Genomic DNA, 26,799 nt, shown 5'->3' with positions numbered 1-26,799 from the left:
AATCCAAGCATTATTTTCCATAAAAAAGAGGAATAATTGTTCTCCCCTCAAGCCGTATGAATTTCCCGGCCGGCCATGTCTTCGGTCAGAGAAGTTGTTTTCAAGTCTCGCGCGAGACACAGGGGAGGATGAATCGCACGCGTATTATTAGTAGCGCACAGGGAAACGCTGTCAGGCTTGTTGCGTTTTGCGTCGGGCGCAAGGCAAACATACGCGCCCCTTTAGTAACGAGATTAGCAAAATTTCCCGCCATTGACCATGTGGACGATTTCAGATGGAAAAGGATGAAATACCATATTTAAAATAATAGAAATTTGGTAAAAAACCTAAAATTTTTCAGTTCAAACTTTAAGTACACAGACTAATGAATATGGTCATTTTCACGGTAAAGGGTGTAACTTTGGATTTTTAACATTTTAATCCGTAGTGTTCTAATAAAGCCACAGAATTCCATGATTTTTGGCCACATAAGTCATCTAGTTAGCAGCTACCTTGGGTAGCATAATCAGCTTTGGGAGTTACTGCGTTCAGTTTTAGCAGGCTTAAATGTACTTAATATTGCCATTTTGAAAAACTATAAAAAACAGTAACATTTTTGTAAAACCCTGTGTTTTCTTCAGTTAGTTCATGGATAATTTTTCTTATCCTGAAAGTACAGTCATATGTTCAGTAAACACTGCCACATTAGATTTAATTGTGAACAGCCCTGTATTTTTGAGAACCGGACTTCGATATTTGTCGTTTCGAGGCTTCATTTTCCGTTAACAATTGTTAACAAACTTTGTGGGTGTAGCTTTGGTTCATAATTCTTGGTTATTTCTTCACTTCTTCTTGATTCATAACAGTTGTTATCTTAACTTGAAATGGGTAACAAAAATTAGTCGATTTGCAAGCTTTTAAAATTTTTATAAAATCTTGACTTCAAAGAGCCGTTTTTCCGTTAACTTTTTGAAGCCTCCAAACAAACTGTTCAGCAAGCTTGTGCAAATATAAATAAAAGAGCTCATCCAATCTATTTATCAAAATGTAGCAAAGTAGATCCTCAAGTCACATGTTTTTAAATCGTGGAGATATATATCACCGTTTGAAAATGGGACCCAATACAAACTTTCCGTTAACAATTGAAGCCTCCGAAACAAATGAAGCCTCCGAAACAACAATAAGATTAATTATCATCTATGCATATCTAAATTGGTGTGTTTCATACTGATATCTGCATTGTAATTATTACTTGATATGTGCAGAATGTCATAAATTAAAAAAAATTTTGACATTATGGTTAATGTTTGAAAAATATACCGATACCCAAAAAGCCTGTTTCGAGGCTTCACATGCAAAAAACACCATACTTAACAAATGGGTGAAAAAATTAACATGTGATAAATCTACAATATCTGCCGCATAGAATCATTGATTCAATATACACAAGAAAATAACAGCTTAGATGATCCCAACACTGTTGTTTTCAAAAAAACTACTTCTGCAATGTTTAACAATTGTTAACATGAAGCCTCCGAAACAAAAAAAAATGACTTGCTGTGATAATTTAATTTTTGTCACAACTGAAATTCAATACTTAGAAGCAAAGCATGAAAATTGGTAATTGTGATATTTTTTACCTATTTTTTTATGTCAACTTGTAGTGGTTAGCCAAATATTTTACTTTTATGATCACCTGTGTTGTTAACTGAAGCCTCCGAAACACAAATCGCTTGAATTGCCAATTCTAAAAAATAACTCCAATTTCTGTGAAACTTGGCTGGGAGGTTCCTTTCATCAAGTAGTATTTGTACATGAAGTTATACATTCAAATTATTTTAGGAACCCAATTAAAACTTAAAAAATATGTTTAAGGTTTGGAAATTTCCATTATAAATGACACTTCATGTTAAAAATTTTCAAAACTGCAATTACAAACATAGCAAAACATGGTATAAAATTTAACTTATATCTGTTGACTTACTTTGGAATGGGATTTCACATGTATTCCAGCTTTCATGTCATAATTTTCTGAGGTTATGTAAAATACATTTTTTCTTAGATTTTAACTAAAATGTTATGGAAATGTCAAATTTTTTATTAGAAATCAAAAGGTTTAAGCCTTGAAACATTATTTTACTGGAATTTAAGTTGCTTCTATGCATGATTTCAGTAAACAGAAACATATTTAAGTGGTTTGAAATTTTGACCCAAAAATCAAAAGTTACACCCTTTACTGTGAAAATGACCATATAGAATTCAAGAAAAGTGGAATTCTGCATTTTTAAAACATGCCTTGGTTCAGACCAACCTTATGCAGGCGTCACTCTGCAGCCTGGACCCACCCTCCTCAGGTCATCACCTTTCTTCACCTGAGCCAATTATTTGTAACGTCAGGATTTCACCATCACTTCACATACTTTACAAAAAGCAAAGGCAAAGCATCACTCTTATCAGCAAATGTGTTAGTCCAGGCTTCACCCTTTGAAATATTTCCATAGGTGAGGCTTCACTTTTGTGAACCAACTATCATTGGGGATTTATAGGAAGCATGGCGACAGGTAGTGGATACGATGTCACATCACCAGAAAACACAAATTACTAGTCAAAGCTTCACACCTTTCATGATTTGTAATAGGTAAAGCTTCACCCAATGAAGAACAAAGAACGTCAGCCTCAGGACTTCACTACAACAACAAATAGGTCAGGGTCAGGCTTAGGCATCTAATAGACGTCTATATTTGGTGACCTCTGAGGAGGGTGGGTCCAGGATGCAGAGTGATGCTTGCATTAAGTCTCAGAGTTTTAAAGGGGCATTTCGTGATCCACAGCCTCATCCCCCAAAAAAAAAAAAAAAAAGTTGAGATTTTTACACCACTGGATACCTCTGGCTACATAATGTTTATGTACCAAATATTTCTTGCAGATTAATTGCTTAGCAAAAATATCGCTAAATTAGAATTTCGCTCTGGTGCACCAGAACGAAATTACAACACATTGTCTATGGAGCAGTGTAATACACATAATCATGCATAACTCGCAAACGCAAAATCGGAATCAACTGAAATTTTGGAAATAAGCTTTTTTCGTGGACATCTACTGAAAAATGTCATAAAAAGAGGATGCTAGGATCACGAAATCCTCCTTTAACATGAAGAGACAGAATTTATTCCAAAATTCAGCAGATGCTTTACAGAAAGATGGCTATACGAATGAGTTGAAACAGATGAGATTACACACCAAATGGGGAACAGCATCTAATGTGAGGCTGTTTTTGTGATGAGCATGGATGATTTTTATTGATCAAGTTATTTGTTAGTTAAAAACAACAAACAGCAAGAACAATTAGCAGCCTGATAATATTAATTACTTTAAAATAAAAAATAAATAATTACCTTCCCCAAAAGGCGCCCTCTTTTGTACATGTCACCAGTCTTTGGATCACGAATCATAGGCGGCAACTCTGGATGTCGCATAGATGATGGACTACCATGACCTTTGACCTTGGTGGGTTTTGAAGGACTATCTGTTGTCTTTGACTGTTTTTCTTGCATTGGTGAAGATAAAGTTTGTTGACCTTGTTCTGATTTCAAAGACTCATTTGTTGTGAGTTTTTCACTGGGGAGTTGTCTCTTTTTATTGGATCCATTAGTAGGAGTTACACATGTATTCTCACTTCTATCTGGTACACCATCTTCTGTGACCTTTGCACTTCTTTTGACTACTGATTTCTGTGGCGTTTGGTTATCTTCTGTGACCTTTGTACATCTTTTGACTACTGATTTCTGTGGCGTTTGGTTTAGATTATGACCTTTGACCTCTATACTTGTTCTTGGAGCTGGACATGGTGGTTGACGTAGTAACACATCATTAACCTTGCTGTTAAATTTGGCTTCTGACCTTAGCGGAGAGTTCAAATTTTGACCTCTGATCTCTATACTTGTTCGTGGGGCTGGACTTGGTGGTTGTCGTGGTGATGGCGTATTTCTTGATGGTGATGACATCCAATCGTGTGTGACCACATCCTTATATGAATCTATCTCTGTTTCTGTTCCTCTGTTATCCATCTGAAAAGATTTAAAAAGTTTAAAGGTCACCAAAAGGTCAATAATAATGTTTCTGTCCTTGACTAAATCCATCAGTCCTCTACACTGCCTTGTTAGCTTGTAGTGACGACTGGGAATCTTACCGCTCGTATTGTGTTGGACTCATGAAAATATTCTAGCGCGATTTTGGTTTGATTTACTTTTATCTTCCCTTTAAACCAGTCTCAGATCCAAATCCTTGGACTAGATATCATAGTCCAATTGTATCAATGCAATAAGTTCAGTGGCATAATGTCCAAACTGTGCTATACACCTACTGTGTTTCTGAAGTAACGCCACATGTTGGATTTCATAGCTGCAGATTCAAATCTAGTCTACTGTAATAGACCATTTAAATTTATCACCCCTCTAATCTCACCATGGAAAATCCACCAATCCTGTTCTGATCCAACAGCTATCTATCCATGAGAAAAATCTCTGGGCAGGGCAGTCACTGGGGATGTGGATGCGTTGTGTTTTATGCATGGAATAATATGAATTGTTTAAAAAAGGAATGCAATGCAGTCTAATTCAAATCGTGCACGCTAACCTAATCCTGCTGGGCGTATACACACGCGTAGAAGGGCAATTTGTCCATACGCTGGCAACGCAACTGAATGCACTAGTTTGTAATTAAGGTGGCCCCACATAATTTGTGTAAATAACAAAGGTTTAATGTGCAATGCAAATAAACTCATTAATATTCATAAATATGCAAATAACACAAAACTATACAGCACATCAGGCCACCATATGCTATCACAATATCAAGTTTGATATAATATTGGATGGCTGAGCATGATACCATAACATATCGGATGAGTCATAAAAATATCGGACGAGCCAACGGCGAGTTCGATATTTGAATGACAAATCCGATATGTTATGGTATCATGCGAAATAAGCCATCCAATATTATCATTATTAGGCTTTCTTAACTCCTAATAACCCTGAAAACATAATAATGATATAATATTGGATGGCTGAGCATGATACCATAACATATCGGATGAGTCATAAAAATATCGGACGAGCCAACAGCGAGTTCGATATTTGTATGACAAATCCGATATGTTATGGTATCATGCGAAATAAGCCATCCAATATTATCATTATTAGCTCCTAATAACCCTGAAAATAGGGTGGTCACATGAAAATTTCAAACCCACCCCTGGAATTACTTTTTCTGTCAGGATTGTTCCTTCTGCAAAATGATTTTAAAAACCTTTTGAATCAACTCAATCGGACAATTAGCTGCGAAGATACAGCCTTTTAAAGATTCACAAAATTGGCAATTTTTACCCCATTTTTAGGAAAATCCTGATTTTGTCATATTTTTGCATATTCATGAAGCGATAATTGTGGGAATAAAGCCAAAGAAGGCATGAGATGTATTGTTTTTGTTTATTTAATGTTCATTTATGCAAATATTAAAAATTCAGGGTCATAATTGCTATATGCTTCTTTACAACATTTTTAAAATGGCTGAAATCACAAAAATAACTCTTTTGCCAGGACTTTTAAGGTAAATATGTGTGATTTTCACCATTGAGGGCGCTATTATGTGCCAATTATGACCTTCAAAGGCCTGTATTTCCTAAACTACACAACCAAATTGTCTGATTTTTGCACAGGATTTTGCTCTGAGGGTCTAGATTGTAATACTGAATATAGCATAATTGTACATCTTTGGGAAAATAGTTTTATTTGATGACAAAAATTTACTTTTTTATGCGTGACCGTACAAAAATGCTATATTCACCTTCATTACGAGCAGAAAATTTTCTATCTAATTAGGTAGTCGGGTTTGCACAGAAGTTACTAGGAGACAGATTATATGGAGTTCAAAATGCCCAAAAGTTTTCCAACTGCTGCAGAATCTGTTACAATTTCCACCATACATTTGTGTATGTAGGCAGGGGTACACACAATAGCTAGCATTGTGGCCACCCTACTGTAAACATAATAATGAAGTTAATCGGTTATTGTGTAGGAGCTGCACAGTGGACTAATGAAAATATAGGCAAAATATGCAAATAAGCTCATTAATATCATCAGAAATATGCAAATTATAACATGATACAGAACTATACATACAGCACATCAGGCCACCATATCCCATCTCATACCAAGTTTGAAGTTGATCAGTTATTGCGTAGCCTGAGCTTAAAACAGATTAATTGAGTAGGGCAAAGAACACTGATCAACATGCCTTTTATTTTAAATTACGGGTACTCCGTTAAAAAAAACGCCAATTCGGCCGTTTGTGGCTGCTATGTTGTATACAGGTTAATAAAATCATATCATATTTTAAAATGTCACATATGTGACCATCCACGATGAATCCAGTGTAAAGTCGCACTTTCGAGTATAAGCTACTAAAGAACTGAAATCTCCATTGAACAAGCTTTAAAATGATATATCACTTGTCATAACAGCTTAAGGCTGGTTCAAAGTGTATATTCCAAGGCGAATATTCGGCTTCGAATACTTTTTGGTCGTCAAAATATATGCGGCTTCGAATATAAAACTATGAACCGGAGAAAGATATATTTCTACAATTCACAGCGTTGCCCGACTGTTAACAAGTATTGCCCGTTGACCTAGGTAAGCAAAATTTTGATAATTTCTTTAACATAGTCAATACAATAATAGGTAAACTCAATATTGAACTGTCATGATTTAATGTCTGTAAAATAAAAATGAATAAATAAATTAATAAGTCAATAAAGAAATAAATAAGTCAATAAATAAGTCAATACATGTAAGTGGCCATGCGTTTTAAGTGGAGATGTAACATGCGCGCGACATTTTGGGGTTCATAATATAGGCCTACAGCCTACATGTATGTAGTTAAATTTGGTGTCAAACTAAAGCTTGTGATAAGACCAATACAGTAAGCACAATAAATGTTGTAAAAAATTATTAACATTTGAATAATTGGTATATAATTAGCATAATTTGCGGGGTGGAGGATGAAGAGGAGGAGCAAATTGAAGAATAGTGACCCCCAGGGGTCATATAATGCAAGAGGTCCATTTCTTTTTTCACATTTTGTTTACAATTCACTTTAAACTGCATACTTTAACACCATACAATCATATTCAAGGTAATTTAATTTGCTTTGAGAAGCAATTTTGCATATTTTATTTTCTGTAATTATCAAACACATGGCTTATTGTTATCTAATCAAATATAACATTATAATTATAATTATAATTATAATTATAGGCCTATTAATAGTAATGCGTTGAGTTTTTAAAAAGTAATATCCGCCTTTTTTTCTTTCTTTTTGAAAAGACATACTTGTTACAAAAACAAATCAGCATGGAAAACATTTTTTTCGTCAGAGGCAGATATTTGGTCTATTCAGCGTCATAAAGCTACATAGACGATCTTTTAAAATCATTTTTAAATGGCTATTTCTTTTTCAACCTTATTGTTTGTATTTGTAATGTTCACACAATCTGACAATGTCCCAACTTATACCTAATGTGAATCGAGCCATTTGACATGTGCTTGTAGGACAACGATTTTGAATTGAACATGTTAATAGTGATATTTTAATTCCCCTAGAACACCACAGTTAAGCGTCAAGTCCAAAATTGTAAGTGGGTTTTCTTTTATTTTACCTCATTATTTCGTTAAAATTACTCGAAAACCCTCCTAAGAGTTGTTACTGATATACATTTCATAATTTTGGGCAAAGAATAGCCAAATAATTGACCGAAATCGTATATTTGCACCAATATTTGACTGAAATCGTATATTAGCATTATTACCGCCCCTTCGTGCCTTTATTGCAAGCCAAAGTGCTGCTAAATGTGAAACGAGATTACTTGAAATATATATTTCAGAGTTGAAAGAGTTTCAGCTCTACGAATATATTTCTGAAATATGTCTATCTGATTGGTTGATGGTCAAGAGGATTACGGCATCCTCAAAGCCTCTTGCTGTAATTCTCTAATCGATATCTAGTATAGGACCGATCTTTTGAAATCCATACAACCGTGTCAAATGAAATAGTCTCGGATCATAATTTGTGCACGATACAACGTTGATACTTCAGATTTCGGAATTTTATTTAAAATAGGCATAAATCACCTTGAACAGGTTGAATGCTGGCAAAAGTAGATAAAACAACTATGGGTCGAATTTAAATTAATCAGTGTCCTGGGCCAGGATAACATGTAGGACTCCTTCGCATTCTAAAACAATACTTCACCAAATGTCCTTGCTTTCATTTTCGCATTTAATTTATTTTTATTTTTATTAATTTCTTTATTCTCTGGCTCTGTGGTAAATCCGGTATTGCCAAATATTTCTCGTCCATTACCCGTGTTAATCTATTTATTTATTAAAATGCGCCATAGATTAAATTCCTGTAATACAATGTATAGTCCTAGTGTATTTGATAACAAAGTTGTTTTTATTTTTGATTGGAATTTGGGGTTCCATAGATTTACAAGGGGTCAGTTTTTACACGATTTCCTAGATATAAAATATGTTTGGGCATGGTGGAATTAGTATATGATTAAAAATAGACATACTCTTAGGCCCCCTTTTTTTAATGTTTGTACATTATTAATATTAATATTAACCCTAACACTGGACCCTGCTTTTTGGGATCGGAAGTCAAAGAAGATCCGAAAAAGTCAAGGAGAAGAAGAATTTTGACTTGGCACCCCGGGATTCAACCTATGACCCTCGCATGCCAACCGCATGATCACGGACCGGTAGCTACATCGGGTTATTGCTGCCCGCCAGCAATTCCGTGCTCATATAACACTTAGGCTGATTGCGCTCGCCATGAGACCCTGGGATTCATGCATGCGCAGAATTTTTCATCGTAAGATTTTGTAAGATTTTTGGGTGTTAGGGTTATAGTAGGGTCTAATCTGGAAAAATACATCTTAGTTAACCCTAACACTGGACCCTGCTTTTTGGGATCGGAAGTCAAAGAAGATCCGAAAAAGTCAAGGAGAAGAAGAATTTTGACTTGGCACCCCGGATTCAACCTATGACCCTCGCATGCCAACCGCATGATCACGGACCGGTAGCTACATCGGGTTATTGCTGCCCGCCAGCAATTCCGTGCTCATATAACACTTAGGCTGATTAACGTCTATCGCAGACCCTGGGATTCATGCATGCGCAGAATTTTTCATCGTAAGATTTTGTAAGATTTTTGGGTGTTAGGGTTAATACAAAATGCAAACGAATGTATATCATTTGATTGTTAAATTAAATTTGATGTTTACTCATAATTATGTCTGGAAAGTCAGGGAAAAAAACTAAGGAGTATCGATATTTCATGGGAAAGTGGATCAGATGAGCAGTGAGTAAAAACATTCGCTCTAAATGTTTATTTGATTATTATTTTTTTATGAATTTATTAGGCCTACTGGTAAAGTGCAGAAAAAAACTCCAAACGCACTCTAGGATTTTTCATCAGCAGCAGAGTGTGATCGGAAATTGGGTAACATTTGGTGAAAAAATAGGATTTATTCAAATTTCCATAAAAAATGGTTTTAATTTGGTGGAAAGGATTATATTTTAATAATCTAAAAGAAAAAAGAAAAATTTGTCTCAAATTTTGTGTTTTCCATGCCGCTAAAGTTGCGTGCATTATTTGTAGCGTGAGGGACGGACACTATGTTGCATTATTATGAAAATACTTCTTTTAGAAAGAGATTAGATGCTATTGTCAATTTTTGTTTACAGATTATTAGTACAACCCTTGCCACAGGAAATATCAATGAGATTTTTAATTGGATGTCTTCCAGAAGATAGGAGGGGTCATGGAAGGTGAACCCTAGAAATTTTGTCCGTCCCTCAAGGATAAAAATCCAAAAAAGTTTTTTCTCTGAGAAACATTTCAAGGAATTAAATTAGCATACACCATGTATACCCTATCTATCAATATTAATGCTCACCTTACTAGAGATAAAGAAACTAAAATTCCTAATCTTTAAATCTAAGAGTTATTAGTCCTTAATTAATGTGTGGGATGGACATGTCCGTCCCTCACACTAACTTATTTTGGATGTACAGGTACCAATGTATGTTGCGTGAAAATATTTTTGTTTACATATCAATAGTGCAACCCCTGCCACATGAAATATCAATGAGATTTTTAATTAGATGTCTTTCAGAAGAGAGTTGGAGGTCATGGAAGGTGAATGCTAGAAATTGTGTCCGTCCCTCAGTTGTTTCTCTGAGAAATATTCTAAGGAATTAAAATAGCATACACCCTAGATCTATAAATATTAGTGCTCACCTTACTAGTAGGCATGTCCACTAAAAATTGAAGTACTTTTAAATTGATTCAGACCTAACTTATTGGATGGGAATTGATGAAAGAAACATTTTGGCGTTTAAATAATCTTAATCGGACGTTTCATTCCAGAGATATGGCCTTTCGAGTGTCACGGTTTTATATAGGGCTGCTAGAACATGTTAAAAAGTTAAAGTCCAAAAAGGAATACTAACAGAAAGTGCAACTTTAAGGTACTTTTTCTTAATGTATTTATTAACTATCTTATCTGGAACATTATATTTGCTTATAACAACATGAAAATAAGATCATCCTGAAAATTTAATCGATTTTGTTGACATACAACAAAAACTATAAGACCTCAAAACCCATGGTTTGTTTGTTGAAACCTCAAGCATGATCATAGATGGCCGCATTATGGAAAATATCTCCATAGAGGAGATGAACAATAAGTGCATTATTTCAAATGAAAAGCGGTAGTCTTAAACATTGTTCAATCTTTTAAGGTCAGCACATTTTATCTTCAAAAATTATTATATTTCATCATGGCATAAGTTTGGTAACATTAATCACTACCAATTTTGAGAAATTTGCTCCAACTCAAAGGTTATCTTTACTACATTGAGCAATACACTGTGTGCATGGAAGCCATGATGGTCCCCGGTTTTATACTCCCTATGAAATGGACATGGTAGTGAGAAGTGCACGGGAAGTGCATGATTTGAGATGGGCCATGTAGGCTTAAACATTCTTAAATTTCTTAACATCCTACACATTTTGTCTTCATAAATAGTTAAATTTTATGAGTATGTAAGTTTGCTTGTCTGATTCACTCCAAATTCGGAGATAATTGCGCTCTGAACACCTGATGCACGGAATGGTGTCACTTCAACCTGTTGTAGCTCTCATCTCATTAAATTTGTCATTAAAAAAGTTGATCTCTTCATGCAGGAAGGTCCTCTCTATTTACTGACCAAACAGGAAAAAGTTTGGTGAATGTTTTCTGGTGGAATCAGGAATTTCTTGAAACACCCTGATATAGGCCTACATTTGGATCAAAACAAGTATGTACGCCATTTAACATGCCTGGGATTTCTTGTATCGATCAGTTTCTCCATAGACAATACGTGTGTGAGTGCACGCACACAGTAAATGAAAAATCGTTCTAGTGGAAACTGTATTGAGAGTGGGCATCCCTATTACTAGAGATAAAGAAACTAAAATTACCAATCTTTAAATCTAAAGAGTTATTAGTCCTTAATTAATTAAGGGACCGACATGTCCGTCCCTCACACCAACTGATTTTGGATGTACAGGTACCAATGTATGTTGAGTGAAAATATTTGGCCACTAAATATTAAACCCAATTCTTCTACCTAGTCAGACCTGAGTCTGTCTAAAACAAATTCAGGCCAATCCCAGAAGGTCATGCTCCCAAATATTTGGAATTGAAGGTCCTGTTGCTAAAAAAGAGGGTCTGTCCGAGTGTCCGTCCCTCACACCAACTTATTAAAATTAATATTATTGTAAATTACTGCTTCTTTATCAGTAAAACTACAATTGGGTATTGAAAACAAACAGCATGAAGTAAAACTTCTGTGTAATTTGAAATTAAAAGTGAAATACACACTGAATAAGATATTTAGGCCATCATATGTCCGTCCCTCACAGACAAGCTGTCCGTCCCTCACACAAGTATTCATGGGGGCATAATCATATGATATTTCCACTGAACTTGAATTATTTTGACTGCATTTCATTTAGATGTGAAGGATAGCATTAGTGGTGGATTTGGAGAAATCTTGCCAAATTTGAAATTTTGTAACATTTTGTCCGTCCCTCACATAGAAAATGTCCATCCCTCACATAAACTTTGGACCCGCTTCATAGACGCCTTGAAAACAAACTGAGTCAAATTTCTTAATTTTTGGAGAGATGGAACATTACTCATGAAAAGTATATTCATTAAACACGTGTATAAGTTTCAACAGAAAACTTGAAGATGTAACTAATGGTGGTGATTGCTTATTCTATTGATTTCCGTCCCTCACACGTGAAAATTTTGTATAGCGAAATAATTGATGCACATGTGGCAACATTTCCATGCATAAAATAACTATATTGGTTGAAGGGTTATATATTAACCTAACTTAAAGGAATAAATTTTAACAAGGGTTAATTAAACACAGCAATTAATCTATTGATGTCCGTCCCTCACGTGAGGGGCGGATTCCGATCACACTCAGCAGTAGAAATTTCTCTTGCATAGATTTTCGGGTGATCTCGCTTGGATTTAGCAAACAATGAACCGTTCACTTGTACATTTGTAGGTTATGTTTGTAAGCCTAAATATCATATTATATGCATAAAACATAACTTACCATCACTACAGCATTGGAATGCTATTGCCTGCCAGGCATTTTCCTTTTTCTGGACGTCTTTATATAGTCTATGTCATATAAAATATGCTTGTACCTCACTAATAACGTTTTCTTTCAGTTCGTTATCACTATCAGCCATTTTGGAACTATCCAGGCGTATTTTGCACAACTGTGCAGGTTAATTTTCATTGGGGATTTTTGAAATCATCGTTCGTCGAACGATATTCAGGTGACCTCGAGCCTTTCTATAAATCAATAGTAGGCCTATCTCGCTATCAGTTGCGCGATATTTAATCCGATTCAACTTGGCGTGTTATCATATTTTATTTGTTGCCGTATATATTTTGACGTCACAAAAAGTATTCGACAACGAATATTCGCTGGCATTTTCGGGTACCCGGCGCATTTTTCGGGCGGTAACCGGTACCAAATTGCAAAAAATAAGTTTTTATTTTTTCGGTTTTGTAGTGTCCCTGGACCTAGACCTCATTCATGGTTGACCTAAAAAAAAAAAAAAAAAATTTCAAGATATTTTGTATTTTTAATATGAAAATTGATACTTTGTATTCATGTCATACCGTACTCTATTAATGATTTCAAAATGCACTACAAAACCAAAAAAATAAAAATTACCCGGTAATGTAATCTCGGCGGGTACCGCTACCCTTGCCAAAATGCCAGCCTTACTTTGAATATTCACTATGAACCGACCCTTAGGTAATAGGTGCTCAAAAATCAATTTTGCTGTTGAAATTCCTTTTTTTTTTCTATTGATTTCTGTAATGCTTATTGGTTCATATCTCTGAATAAGCACTGGCGACTTTACACTGGGTTCGTCGTGGATGGTCACATATTATTTGAAGCTAATCGACATACGGTTTTCATAATACAAACATTTTACATTTCTTTGTATTGTATTTTGATCAATAATCATATGAGCTAATATAGGGCTCATCAACCCTAACCGTACCAAACGTCACAAAATCACACTTCACAAATCATTATGCATGAGCAGGTATCCCATGTGATGCAATTGCATTATCGTGCAAACAGTTATGGTTGCTGAAAGCTTGGCCGGGCAGGTTACACCCCCGTGGCAAGGTAGGCCTGTGCACATGTCTGGCACCCGAGGGGTTGGTGGTGCCGGTGGCAGGCCCCGAAATAAGAAAACAAATCCAAGGGTCCTCCGGAACCTTGCCGTTGAAATTTCAAGGGTCCTCACCAATTTTTAAGGGTCCGACCCCGCACCCTTGCCTTTAAAATTTCAAGGGTCCTGACAAATTTTCAAGGGTCCCACTATTATGAAGTATACTTTTGCTAGTTCAGGGTTGATAGTTGTGGAGATATTCTAATTTGAAACTTGATTGGTGTAAAAATTCATAATATTTGTGATGTAACGCTAAGAGTGGCGAGTTCAAAACACACGGCCTTAAACTATGTAGTTTTCGCTGTTTGATTTTATAATATTTTGTTGTCTGTCCCTGAAGAAGAGCAGTTCATCTGCTCGAAACGTCGGTCTTTTGTTGTTGTCTGCTTATAATGTACAGTGATTTTCATCATTGTACACTTTTGTATTGTTTTCCTGACACTTCTGTGAGCTAATTGGCAATTTTTGGCCATCGAACTTTGCCTGTACCTACATTGGTTGTTTGGTTCTCTATGTCTGCTTATGTGCATAGTGATTTTCATCACTTGTTCCAGTGCACTTTTGTATTCCTATTGATCCGTGTTGTTTTTGCAGGTTTAACACTTCTGTGGGCCTTAGAATTGGTAATTTTTGGCTATCGAACTTTACCTACTTCTATGCCTACTTTTGTTGTTTTTTGTCCCCCTCTGTATCGGGGGTAGCGCTGGCTTCAAAATTTAAGGGGTCTGAGTGATTTTTGTTGGACTCATTCAGCCCTCCAAAAGTCAAATTTAAGGGGTCCAATGGGAATTTTAAGGGGTCCGAGTCCGACTCTGGAAACATCACCCACTAATATTAGAGGTTAACTTACGATATGCTGGACATGGGGTTGTATTAAATGCATTTTACATCAACAAAATACAGCGTGCAATAATTATGAGCCTCCCAGGGGTAAAATTTCCAAACGGCTAAAAAAGGTAAATATTGCTTGCACCCAGCCTGCTAAAAATTGTATTCGTCGCAAGCAGGAAAAGGTAAAATTTCCATAAGCCTACTATTTCTTAAGTTTGTTTCGAGCGTTTAGTTTTGAACATGCCCCATGAATGTGTGCTCAAAATCACTTGCACTTCCCCCCTCCTTTTGACTTGCCAAAATTGCCCCTCCCCGCTGCCAAAAAATTCTTGCCCCCCAATTTTACCCTCATAATTGCACAACCTCTGAACTTCAAGAAAATCCAAAATATGGGAGTGCAAACCCAAAAACTAGGGGTTGTTTTTACAATCCAGTCCTTGTTCAGGGGTTGTTTTTACAACACAGTCCTGTTTGTTCATCATGTATAAATGTTATTGTTAGTGGAGCTTTTTATTTAGTCAGATCGCCAAGTCGCCAACCCTTATTTATCGAAAACTTATTCCTAACCCTATTTCTGACCTTTCACCTATTAAACCTGAATCAACCCCTTCAAAACTGGCAAAGTTCTTAAAAATTATGATCACACGACGTGACTATGTTTATGTGTATTTTTAATGTAAAAAGGTGCAGAATTCAACACCCCAAATCTTACCACGTGCCGCTAATTCACTGCTATTTTATCCTATATTGCCATCATCCATCAATAAAGAATACAAAGTTGACTTTTTTGTGTTGAGGAAACTCCATTTTTACTTAGCATGACATGAAAATTAGTTAAATGATGATTTACTATGGTATACAAGGCGGTTCTCGAACCACGAGTCTCGCCTGCTTTTGCGACAGCCTGCTTTTGCGATTACTTTTGGTAGAGTTAAATGAATTTGGCATTCTTGGCTGGGCATGATTACCTGGCTGATGGTAACTGACACTGTACCCACCAAGTTTCATGCCCATACAACAGTTTTTAGTAATTTGACCTCAGTTAACCCCTGTGTGAACTTGGAAGACCCCAAAATGACCTTCCAAAATTTGTCTCTACATGTTGATTGTAGGCCTACTCAAGTTTCATGCCCATACAACAGTTTTCAGTAATTTGACCTCAAATGACCCCTGGGTGACCTTGGATGACCTTGGATGACCCTGATATGACCTTCCAAAAATTTGGCTCTAAATGTTAATTGTACCCACAAGTGTCATGCCCATACAACAGTTTTTAGTAATTTGACCTTGAATGACCCTGGGTGACCCTGCATGACCCCAAAATGACCTTCCAAAATTTGGAGTCTAAATGTTGACAGTACCCACCAAGTTTCATGCCCATACGACAGTTTTTAGTAACTTGACTGCAGATGACCCCTGGGTGACCCCGGATGACCCTGAAATGACCTTAAAAAATTTGGCTCTAAATGTTGACTGTACTACTCACCAAGTGTCATGCCCTTATGACAGTTTTTAGTAACTTGACCTCAGATGACCCCTGGGTGACCTCGGATGACCTTCCAAAAATTTGACTCTAAATGTTGACTGTACCCACTAAGTTTCATGCCCATACGAGAGTTTTTAGTAATTTGACCTCAGAAGACCCCTGGATGACCTTGGATGACCCCAGAATGACCTTCCAAAAATTGACTCTAAATGTTGACTGTACCTACCAAGTTTCATGCACATACAACAGTTTTAGTAATTTGACCTCAGATGACCCCTGGGTGACCCGGATGACCCCAAAATGACCTTCCAAAATGTTGGCTCTACATGTTGACCATACCCACCAAGTTTCATGCTCATACGACAGTTTTTAGTAATTTGACCTCAGATCACCCATGGGTGACCCAGGATGACCCCAAAATGACCTTCCAAAATGTTGGCTCTAAATGTTGACTGTACCCACCAAGTTTCATGCCCATATGACACTCTTTAGTCATTTGATCTCAGATGACCCCTGGGTGACCCCACATGACCCCAAAATGACCTTCCAAAAATTAAGCTCTAAATGTTGACTGTACCCACCCAGTTTCATGCCCATACGGCAGTTTTGCTAATTTGACCTCAGATGACCCCTGGATGACCTTAGGTGACCTTGACCCACTAACCAACCCAGACAAACTAGTACCTAGTAACCCTATCAATATTGATCCGTCAATATCACCTCCCGCTGTGGTAAGGGATGGGCAGTCATAGGTCTAGGTGGTATGTCTATGCTAACCAATACAAACTTGTTCTGTCTGGGGTCAAGATGCACCCACGCACCAAGTTTGAGGAACGTGCAACCTCTAGTCTCTGAGAAAATGGTATTTTGCTTGTTACGCATAAATTATGCAAATTAGGTACTTAATTACCATATTTTGCGCTGAAAATCTAATCAGGTCGAGAACCTCTGGCCCCGCTACTCCCCACCAAGTTACATCACTGTACCCCATACGGATCTCCAGATAATCTGTTCACAAGGTTTTTTGCTTGATACGCATCAAATATGCATAAATTACATGTATGCAAATTAGGTACTTAATTAGCATATTTTGCGCTGAAAATCTAATCATCTCAAGAACATCTGGCCACGCTACTCCCCACCAAGTTACGTCACTGTATCACATACGGATCTCAAGATAATCTGTTCACACAGTATTTTGCTTATTATGCATAAATTATGCAAATGAGGTAATTAATTACCATATTTTGCGCTCAAAATCTAATCAGGTCGAGACCCTCTGGTCATGCTACCCCCTATAAAGTTTCATCATCATAGCACTTATGGTTCTCAAGATAACGCGTTCACAAGCTTTTTCCGAACACACACACGGACACCCCCCACACGGACACACCCCCCACACACCATAGTATACAAATATATACTGCCATGAGAGGTTCTGGTTAAAACTATGGGCCCGAGGTGAGATCAACAGTACTATTTTCCTGAGGGACGCAGCCCGAAGGAAAATAGTATTAATTGATCTCAACGAGGGACCATAGTTTTAACCAGAACTTCGAATAAAGGCAGTATATATTTGTTTTATATACTTCAAAATATACTCAAAATCACTTGCACTTCCCCCCCTCCTTTTTGACTTGCCAAAAATTGCCCCCCCCCCGGCTGCCAAAAAATTCTTGCCCCCCCCCCAATTTTACCCTCATAATTGCACAACCTCTGAACTTCAAGAAAATCCAAAATATGGGAGTGCAAACCCAAAAACTAGGGGTTGTTTTTTACAATCCAGTCCTTGTTCAGGGGTTGTTTTTTACAACACAGTCCTGTTTGTTCATCATGTATAAATGTTATTGTTAGTGGAGCTTTTTATTTAGTCAGAACGCCAAGTCGCCAACCCTTAATTATCGAAAACGTAGTCCTAACCCTATTTCTGACCTTTCACCTATTACACCTGAATCAACCCCTTCAAAACTGGCAAAGTTCTTAAAAATTATGATCACACGACGTGACTATGTTTATGTGTATTTTTAATGTAAAAAGGTGCAGAATTCAACACCCCAAATCTTACCACGTGCCGCTAATTCACTGCTATTTTATCCTATATCATCCATCAATAAAGAATACAAAGTTGACTTTTTTGTGTTGAGGAAACTCCATTTTTACTTAGCATGACATGAAAATTAGTTAAATGATGATTTACTATGGTATACAAGGCGGTTCTCGAACCACTTAGTCTCGCCTGCTTTTTTATGCGACAGCCTGCTTTTACGATTACTTTTGGTAGAGTTAAATGAATTTGGCATTCTTGGCTGGGCATGATTACCTGGCTGATGGTAACTGACACTGTACCCACCAAGTTTCATGCCCATACAACAGTTTTTAGTAATTTGACCTCAGTTAACCCCTGTGTGAACTTGGAAGACCCCAAAATGACCTTCCAAAAATTTGTCTCTACATGTTGATTGTAGGCCTACTCAAGTTTCATGCCCATACAACAGTTTTCAGTAATTTGACCTCAAATGACCCCTGGGTGACCTTGGATGACCTTGGATGACCCTGATATGACCTTCCAAAATTTGGCTCTAAATGTTAATTGTACCCACAAGTGTCATGCCCATACAACAGTTTTTAGTAATTTGACCTTGAATGACCCTGGGTGACCCTTCCAAAATGTTGGCTCTAAATGTTGACTGTACCCACCAAGTTTCATGCCCATATGACACTCTTTAGTCATTTGATCTCAGATGACCCCTGGGTGACCCCACATGACCCCAAAATGACCTTCCAAAAATTAAGCTCTAAATGTTGACTGTACCCACCCAGTTTCATGCCCATACGGCAGTTTTTGCTAATTTGACCTCAGATGACCCCTGGATGACCTTAGGTGACCTTGACCCACTAACCAACCCAGACAAACTAGTACCTAGTAACCCTATCAATTGATCCGTCAATATCACCTCCCGCTGTGGTAAGGGATGGGCAGTCATAGGTCTAGGTGGTATGTCTATGCTAACCAATACAAACTTGTTCTGTCTGGGGTCAAGATGCACCCACGCACCAAGTTTGAGGAACGTGCAACCTCTAGTCTCTGAGAAAATGGTATTTTTGCTTGTTACGCATAAATTATGCAAATTAGGTACTTAATTACCATATTTTGCGCTGAAAATCTAATCAGGTCGAGAACCTCTGGCCCCGCTACTCCCCACCAAGTTACATCACTGTACCCCATACGGATCTCCAGATAATCTGTTCACAAGGTTTTTTGCTTGATACGCATCAAATATGCATAAATTACATGTATGCAAATTAGGTACTTAATTAGCATATTTTGCGCTGAAAATCTAATCAGTTCAAGAACATCTGGCCACGCTACTCCCCACCAAGTTACGTCACTGTATCACATACGGATCTCAAGATAATCTGTTCACACAGTATTTTGCTTATTATGCATAAATTATGCAAATGAGGTAATTAATTACCATATTTTGCGCTCAAAATCTAATCAGGTCGAGACCCTCTGGTCATGCTACCCCCTATAAAGTTTCATCATCATAGCACTTATGGTTCTCAAGATAACGCGTTCACAAGCTTTTTCCGAACACACACACGGACACCCCCCACACGGACACACCCCCCACACACCATAGTATACAAATATATACTGCCATGAGAGGTTCTGGTTAAAACTATGGGCGAGGTGAGATCAACAGTACTATTTTCCTGAGGGCGCAGCCGAAGGAAAATAGTATTAATTGATCTCAACGAGGGACCATAGTTTTAACCAGAACTTTCGAATAAAGGCAGTATATATTTGTTTTATATACTTCATTAATATGTTCTTTGTTCATTGATTTGTTAAAAGAAAATTATTTGACGTTTTGACTCTCCCGCTTCTATCCTGAGTGAACAGCACGGCTAATTTAAGCACAACCTACCATTTAACAAATCGAATAGCCTAAAATCGGGCTAACCAATTACAGCAGCGCGAAATGACGCCATGGCAGTTTCAAGCGTGTGTGAACTGTTCCGTCAAGCATCGAATGCGCCGCATACTTGAAGGCATGGTCAAAAGTACTATTTACGGCTTGGAGGTACTATTTACGGCTCATCCGGGACATTGAAAATACTATTTACGGCTTAGAGGTACTATTTACGGATAGGAGTACTGATGGTAGAACTATTTTTGGTCATGTGATCCACTTTTAACCAATCAATGAACAAGAATATATTAATGAAGTATATAATGATTACTAAGTCTCCCTCTGAACATAGTTCAGGCGAGACAACACACACCATGATAGTGATCCTTCTGAACATAGTTCAGGCGAAACAAAAACTCCCGATAAAACGATCATCGCCCGAGTAGTAAACATTTGTGCATGCATGATCGGGGGAATCCCCCACTGACAGTTTATACAAGGGAGAGATTCTTTCGCAAGTTGTCACACTATTTCATTCGCAGAGCCTTGACTTGCACAATGTTTCAACCTTAGATTATTAAATACACAGATTGGAATTTTCCATGCCAGTGCCCTCTAAGCGTACTCGAATTCAGCTGATGCCGGTACAGCGTATAGAACTGGCGACATCGCTTATGTTACGCGCGAAGTTTCTTTTGTGTACGCTCATGCTGTTTGCGCTATTTTTGAGTTTGCTCACGCGGTACCTGACTTAGCGTCGATCCCCTGAGGCAACATGCCATGTTTCCGCGGTATGGTTTCAACAGATTGGTATTCAGAGTGAACGATCTGATATATAGTTCTTGGAGCATTTGTTTTTGACATTCTGTCTGAAATGATCGGGATTTGTTTTGTACCCTGTCCATAAGGTTTTACATGCCTGATTTTCTGTGCATCTGAGATATTCTTGTCTAACACATTAATTAGGTAAGCTGAAGGTTAATTTTATTGCGTCCCAACAACAGTTCCACGCGTCCCTGACGCCCAGACGCGCATCAGCGCGACCCTGGCCTTGCTCTACATACCGTCTAGTCTGTATTTTGTTTCCCCACATCAAGTTGGTAAATGGTATAACTTGCTCTATACGTCGAACAACTGAATACAAGCACAACGTATGGACCAATATATTTTTGTAAACATTTTAGGCCTATAACAAAATGTAGGCCCGTATATATTTCGTACAAATTGTGCAACTATAGTTTCTACCCTATGACCTATAAAAGTTACCTGTCATCAAAGTGTCCGCAAAAAAAATGGTCATCGCAAGTATCTTTGATGCTGAAAACTAAGGATATTCACGCAGGGACAGGCCAAAAACCTTACCTAGATCGTAAAATCCAGCCGATGCATGTCATAAATAATTCATTATTCCATTGTGTAAATGTCACTGATTGTGTCCATGTATTGTTATTGCACCTGCGATCTCGCGCGAGAGCAGTTGTCAACCTGAATTTATACTCAATCGCTGGATCACCACGTGAATTCGCCTCTCGAAAACCTCTACGAGGTTGTTGCATCGAGCACGCTGACTGGCTTAGCAATTATCAAAGTAGTTTTGTAAACCAATCAGGTTAGACGTAGGGGCCTACTTTACTGGCGAGTCACATTCAGCCCTCGAATTAAGGATCTGAAGGGGCACAGCAACATTTTTAGGGCAAGTTGAAAATTGCCTTGGATTTTCACTGAAAAGGCAAGGCAGCACGGCAGTTTTTAATATTTCAAGAGGGCATCATGGCAACCGTTGAAAATTAGAGAAGGGCACCAAGGCAATTTCTCAAAAGTGAAGAAAACACACACAAACATAGATAGATGATTTTATAATGAAGGGGCAGGGCTGGGGCACCGACGGCAACTTCATTAGAGGGCACGGCAAGTGACTGTCTTGGGTAAAGGACATATTTGGAGGGCATTACAGCAGTGGGGATGGGCACCCACGGCAACATGCCGTGGGTGCTGTGGGTTAATTCGAGGGCTGGTCACATTAATTACATACCGTAAATTGATTGGCTTACGATTTCAAAGAATGGCTTTTGCAACCAATCACAATACGGGTTATAGGGCCTATAACTCGGAGCCGTGAGTTCCAATTATTGGAACTACATGTAAGAGGACAACTAAACAAAAGCATGAATTCTGCTTGTCCTCAAAACATTTTGGTTGTCCCAAAAATATATACGGTATGTCATGTTTTTGAGTGCAAAGAATCCAAATAGTGGTTGTCCAGGGGTCAAGTACCGTACATAGCTCAATTATATGATTGTCCTGCAGTGATTTTTGGACAAGAGGATTAGTCCTTATTTCAAACACTGGCTGTAGTATATCAATCATGTAAATGGAAGTATCCTGATTATGATGAATTAGCCAAAAACTGCTACGCAAATTTTTTTTCCGAACCCTGGTGTGCATATATTATGTGTAAGTACCTCGGGCTACCTGCATTTATATGTGCACTGTGCAGGCATGCAGGTGGTAAATCGAACACTGCCTAGTTCTTTTTACACGATAATCAAACAGAGTAGACAGACACCGCCGCTGAAGTAATTTGCTGAATAATAACATGCAGTGCGTGTAAGGGGTGGTGCAATAATTATGTGTACCCCCAGGGGGGTGAATTATAGGGGGGGCAAAGATTTTTGGCAGGCCAGAAGGGGGGCAAGCATTTTTGGCAGGTCAAAGGGGGGGTCAAGTGGTTTTGGCATGTCGAAAGAGGGGGGGCAAGCAATTTTGGCACAGATATTTTGGGTACCGTACGTACCGTTTCTATATTACGCCCTAAAAACTTTAAAAAGGCGTAGGAAAACATGATTAGGAACACATTCAAATGCAAAATTTCCTGCTCGCTGCGCTCGTATTTATATGATAAGACAATTAAATGTTTTAAATTCGGGTTCCCCAAAATCGTGCATGTGTAAGGGGGGGCAAAGATTTTTGGCACGTCAAAGGGGGGGGGCAAAGTTTTTTGGCACGTCGAAAGGGGGGGAGGCAAAGATTTTTGGCACGGCCAAAGGGGGCAAGCGATTTTGGCAGACCGTTTTGAGAATTTACCCCCCAGGGGTACACATAATTATTGCACCACCCCTAAGCTTACTGCAGTCTGCATAAGTCTGGATCATATTGACAAAATGTTGATAATGTTAATGATAGAATCGACCAGGCATCTGTCCAGTCTGTCAATGTCACGTACAGCTCAATGCCGCACTAAATTATGTCTCCTTTTTACACATATCACGCTTACCTTGTCCTAAATCCAGTCAACTATGTTGTCGAGATCAAATGCAAGAAATAGAAGCGATTTTAGCGCTGTCATTTGACACATAATCAGCGCCATGTTACCACTTTACTATCGACAGCGAATTCTGATTTCTGATTCAGAGTGAAGTTGAACCATACTCTACTGTGAGCGACAAGCGATTTATTTAGCCAATGAAATAGCGTGCTTTTCCCAATACACATAAAACGCTTTGCTTCATTTGCTAAAATTACTTGTCGCTCAGTGATGCATTCACTTCCATGAGCAGGAGCGAGCAATTAGATTTACGATGGCGCTCTTAGGCCTGAATTTTGCGCCAGGGAGTGCTGACACTGTTCATTCATTCATTCGTTTATTTCCATATAAAAATAAACAACTTGTACAATACATGGATTCACAGATATCTCCACTTGTTTCAGACCCCAGTTCCAAAATCAACCTCCCTTACTTTGCAGCTACAAAGCAGTGAAACCACTGTTACTTCATTTTCTCTGACCAGAAAACCTCCCAGTAGGTCTAATAGTTGTTTTAATCATGATTTTTCATAATTTTGGTAAACTAATGAATACTAGTATCAAAATTAAAATATATTTAATATGGCTTTAATTTTATCGCTCATTCTACAAAATCGGGTGACAATCCACTGTAAAAATTGAAAAAATAAAAGTTGTTCAAAAAGACCTGCTTTTTGTGTTTTTTAAGATGTATCACTACGAGGGGCGGTCAAAAAGTTCGTAGAACTCGGTATACTACTTTGTCGCACGTTATTGAATTTGGTCTCATTTGAAAGCTTGTTCCTTCAAAACATTACTACAAAGATATTAGATTTTTGCATCACTGTATGTGGGCAGGACACTCTTCAGAGGAAGCATACCTCCATGAATTCACAGGTACTACCAGAAGTGAATACAGGGTCATTATGGAAATTTCTCCGGAGGCGGTGAAAACTCAAATGAAATTTAACAATGTACAGTTGCTGTAAATGGTAATGAAGTCCTTGGTATTCAACAGCAACGAAATGGTTCTTAGAGTTCAAGAATGGAATGAGCGGCCTTGAAGATCATCCAAGGTGCAAAAGACTTGCTGACGGCACCACTAATGATATACGTGCTGGTACAATGGCATTGATAATGAATAAATAGCCAAATAAGAAAGATGAGATAGCCACAAAATATGACAACTCTGATGAATGTGTTTCCAACATTAATCCATTAACACTGGGTACTCCAGGGAGTCTTCTAGATGGGGGTCCCAGAATCTTCATGTACAAAATTGATACCAATTGACACATTCAGGTTCACACCTTCTATCCACTTAGAATGAGGACCGAGGCAAGTTTAATCTATATGTGGCTAAAGGTGATTAGACATACATTAATCACTGAAATTACGAGTGCATTTAGTAGAAGCACCTGGATCTCCCACCCCTAAGAAGATCATCACTCGGTCACCATAGTGCAAGGTCTTTATCGCTTTTTCTGAGATCCAGGGAGAGTCTCGATGACAGATCATTTGCCAAATGAAAGTACAATCATAGGCATATATCATACAATTTTGATAGAAAAATTAAGGCAAGCCATCATGTGAAGAGGGTTGATGGTAGGAATGTGACGATTCTCGGATTGTTTCCTGTACGCTATTCTTAGTTTGTCAAGCTGCCATTCACGATAGAGTGGTCCGTTAACTAAAGTAACCACATTGTGGTTCAGACATGGCCTCCAGTTAGTGAAACCTATTTTAGAATTTTAAGTCCTACCTTCATAATATCAGGTTTGCTCATGTGATCAATGCTGGTGAGCCTTCACTGAAGAGTGGCTCAAGGAGCTATCGGAAGACTTCCATTTTGTTGACATAGAAGGTTTCAAGAAAAATTGCGACGGGTGTATTAAGGTTTGCAGTGACCATGCTCAAGAGTGAGATAGAAAGAATTTGGCCAGCACTCTTTCAAGTACCTTGTTCTACGAACTTATTGACCGCCCCTCGTACTTTCAGGTGTAAAAGATTGCCAACTCCCGCATATTTTTCTTTCAGGAAGTCATGATGTTTTTTAACACTATAACTCAATGTACACTGCAAGATTCTTATCTGTGTGACGCCGATGTCACCAGAATGTCACTCCATCGGAAACTACACCTCGGTTTTCCATATCGCCGGTCCGAAATAGCCGGGTAGCCAGCCTCCTAGGTTTCTACAGAGTGACTTCGCGGCGCGGTGACTTCGCAGGAGAGTCACACCGGTGTGACTACGCGAATGGGCCTGGGTGCTCAGTTAGACTAAATCCTCCAGCCTCGAATATACGCACGGCCGTTACACTGTGCTGTATACGAGCCGCCGCCATGTTTGTCCGCCATTTTGCGAGTGAGAGGCCAGGGAGCCTAGACTGCTGCCCTCAGTCGTCAACCGTCTGGATTGACGACTGAGAAAACTACGTGGAAAAAAAGTGACGGATTTTGCAACAGGATTCCTGTGGCATAGAGCGTGCGCAGTTGTGTCCAAATTGACCTTTTGACCGAGTTTGTTGTTTTTAGAAGTTCAGAGCGCGAGCTTGTCACAGCGGCGCGGTACAGCGACGCGGTACACGGGCGTCGCTAGTCAGTCGCGCTACGGCGCACAAGCAAAGTCGCATTGAATAGTTTTCAGAAGTCCGTCATGATATTGGCTGTAAGATAATCAGTCGTCACTACGAAGCATACACAGTACATGCGAAGTGTAGACGGCTGATTGGAATTAGTCTACAGGGAGCCTGAGTCCCTGGCCTCTCACTCGCAAAATGGCGGACAAACATGGCGGCGGCTCGTTCGAGGCCTGAGAACGATACGTGCATTTTTCATGGAGGACTTTTTCATGCGCGCCGACGTTTTTTTGACGGCGCGATAAATATCCATATATGGACTTATATAGTCCATATATGGAACACATAATCCATATATGGACTTCTATAGTCTATATATGGAGATCAAACAACGTAGCGCCATTTCGTCGGAATTTTGAACACCGATGTCGAAATTCAATCACGGCGCCGTCATGGCCGTGTGGAAGACAAATTTTGTACAGGAATTTAACAGGATATACCGATTTGTGGAATAATAAACAAGGTATAATGAACGGCAAGTGTTCAAACATCGCTTGGACCAAAATGGAAGTGAAGAAAGAGTTGAACATAATCCGATTTGGAAGAATTTATGTGGATAGTTACCGGGAGTGCCGCTGTGACAGTGTGTGCAGTATTATGTGTACACAAATGCATGCTATACTTTTACCCCGGACTTTTACATGTCATGATGGTGATGATGGTTGTTTTTTACGTACTGTCTGCATGGTCTGAGCCCAGTTGAGTGACGACATATTTAATCAGCTCTATTCTAGTATAAAACAAGTTCATTCTTACGGCAGTGTGCTTTCTTATGG

General features: G+C 38.3%; 1 protein-coding gene across 1 annotated transcript in view; it reads right to left on the bottom strand.

Moving 5' to 3' along the window:
• The window catches only part of LOC140141575 (serine/threonine-protein kinase PLK1-like), an 83,254-nt gene extending 59,764 nt beyond the window's left edge, over nt 1-23,490 (bottom strand). Inside the window, 2 exon segments of the mRNA XM_072163486.1 lie at nt 3,375-4,046; nt 23,378-23,490. Coding sequence (XP_072019587.1) covers nt 3,375-4,046 — 672 coding nt within the window. The 5' untranslated portion in view covers nt 23,378-23,490.
• Nucleotides 23,491-26,799: the final 3,309 nt, after the last annotated feature.

The sequence above is a fragment of the Amphiura filiformis genome, chromosome 19 (assembly GCF_039555335.1).
Source record: "Amphiura filiformis chromosome 19, Afil_fr2py, whole genome shotgun sequence".
Lineage (NCBI taxonomy): Eukaryota > Metazoa > Echinodermata > Ophiuroidea > Amphilepidida > Amphiuridae > Amphiura > Amphiura filiformis.
The sequence above is the reverse complement of the archived record's forward strand: the minus strand, read 5'-3'. Positions and strand labels throughout refer to the sequence as shown.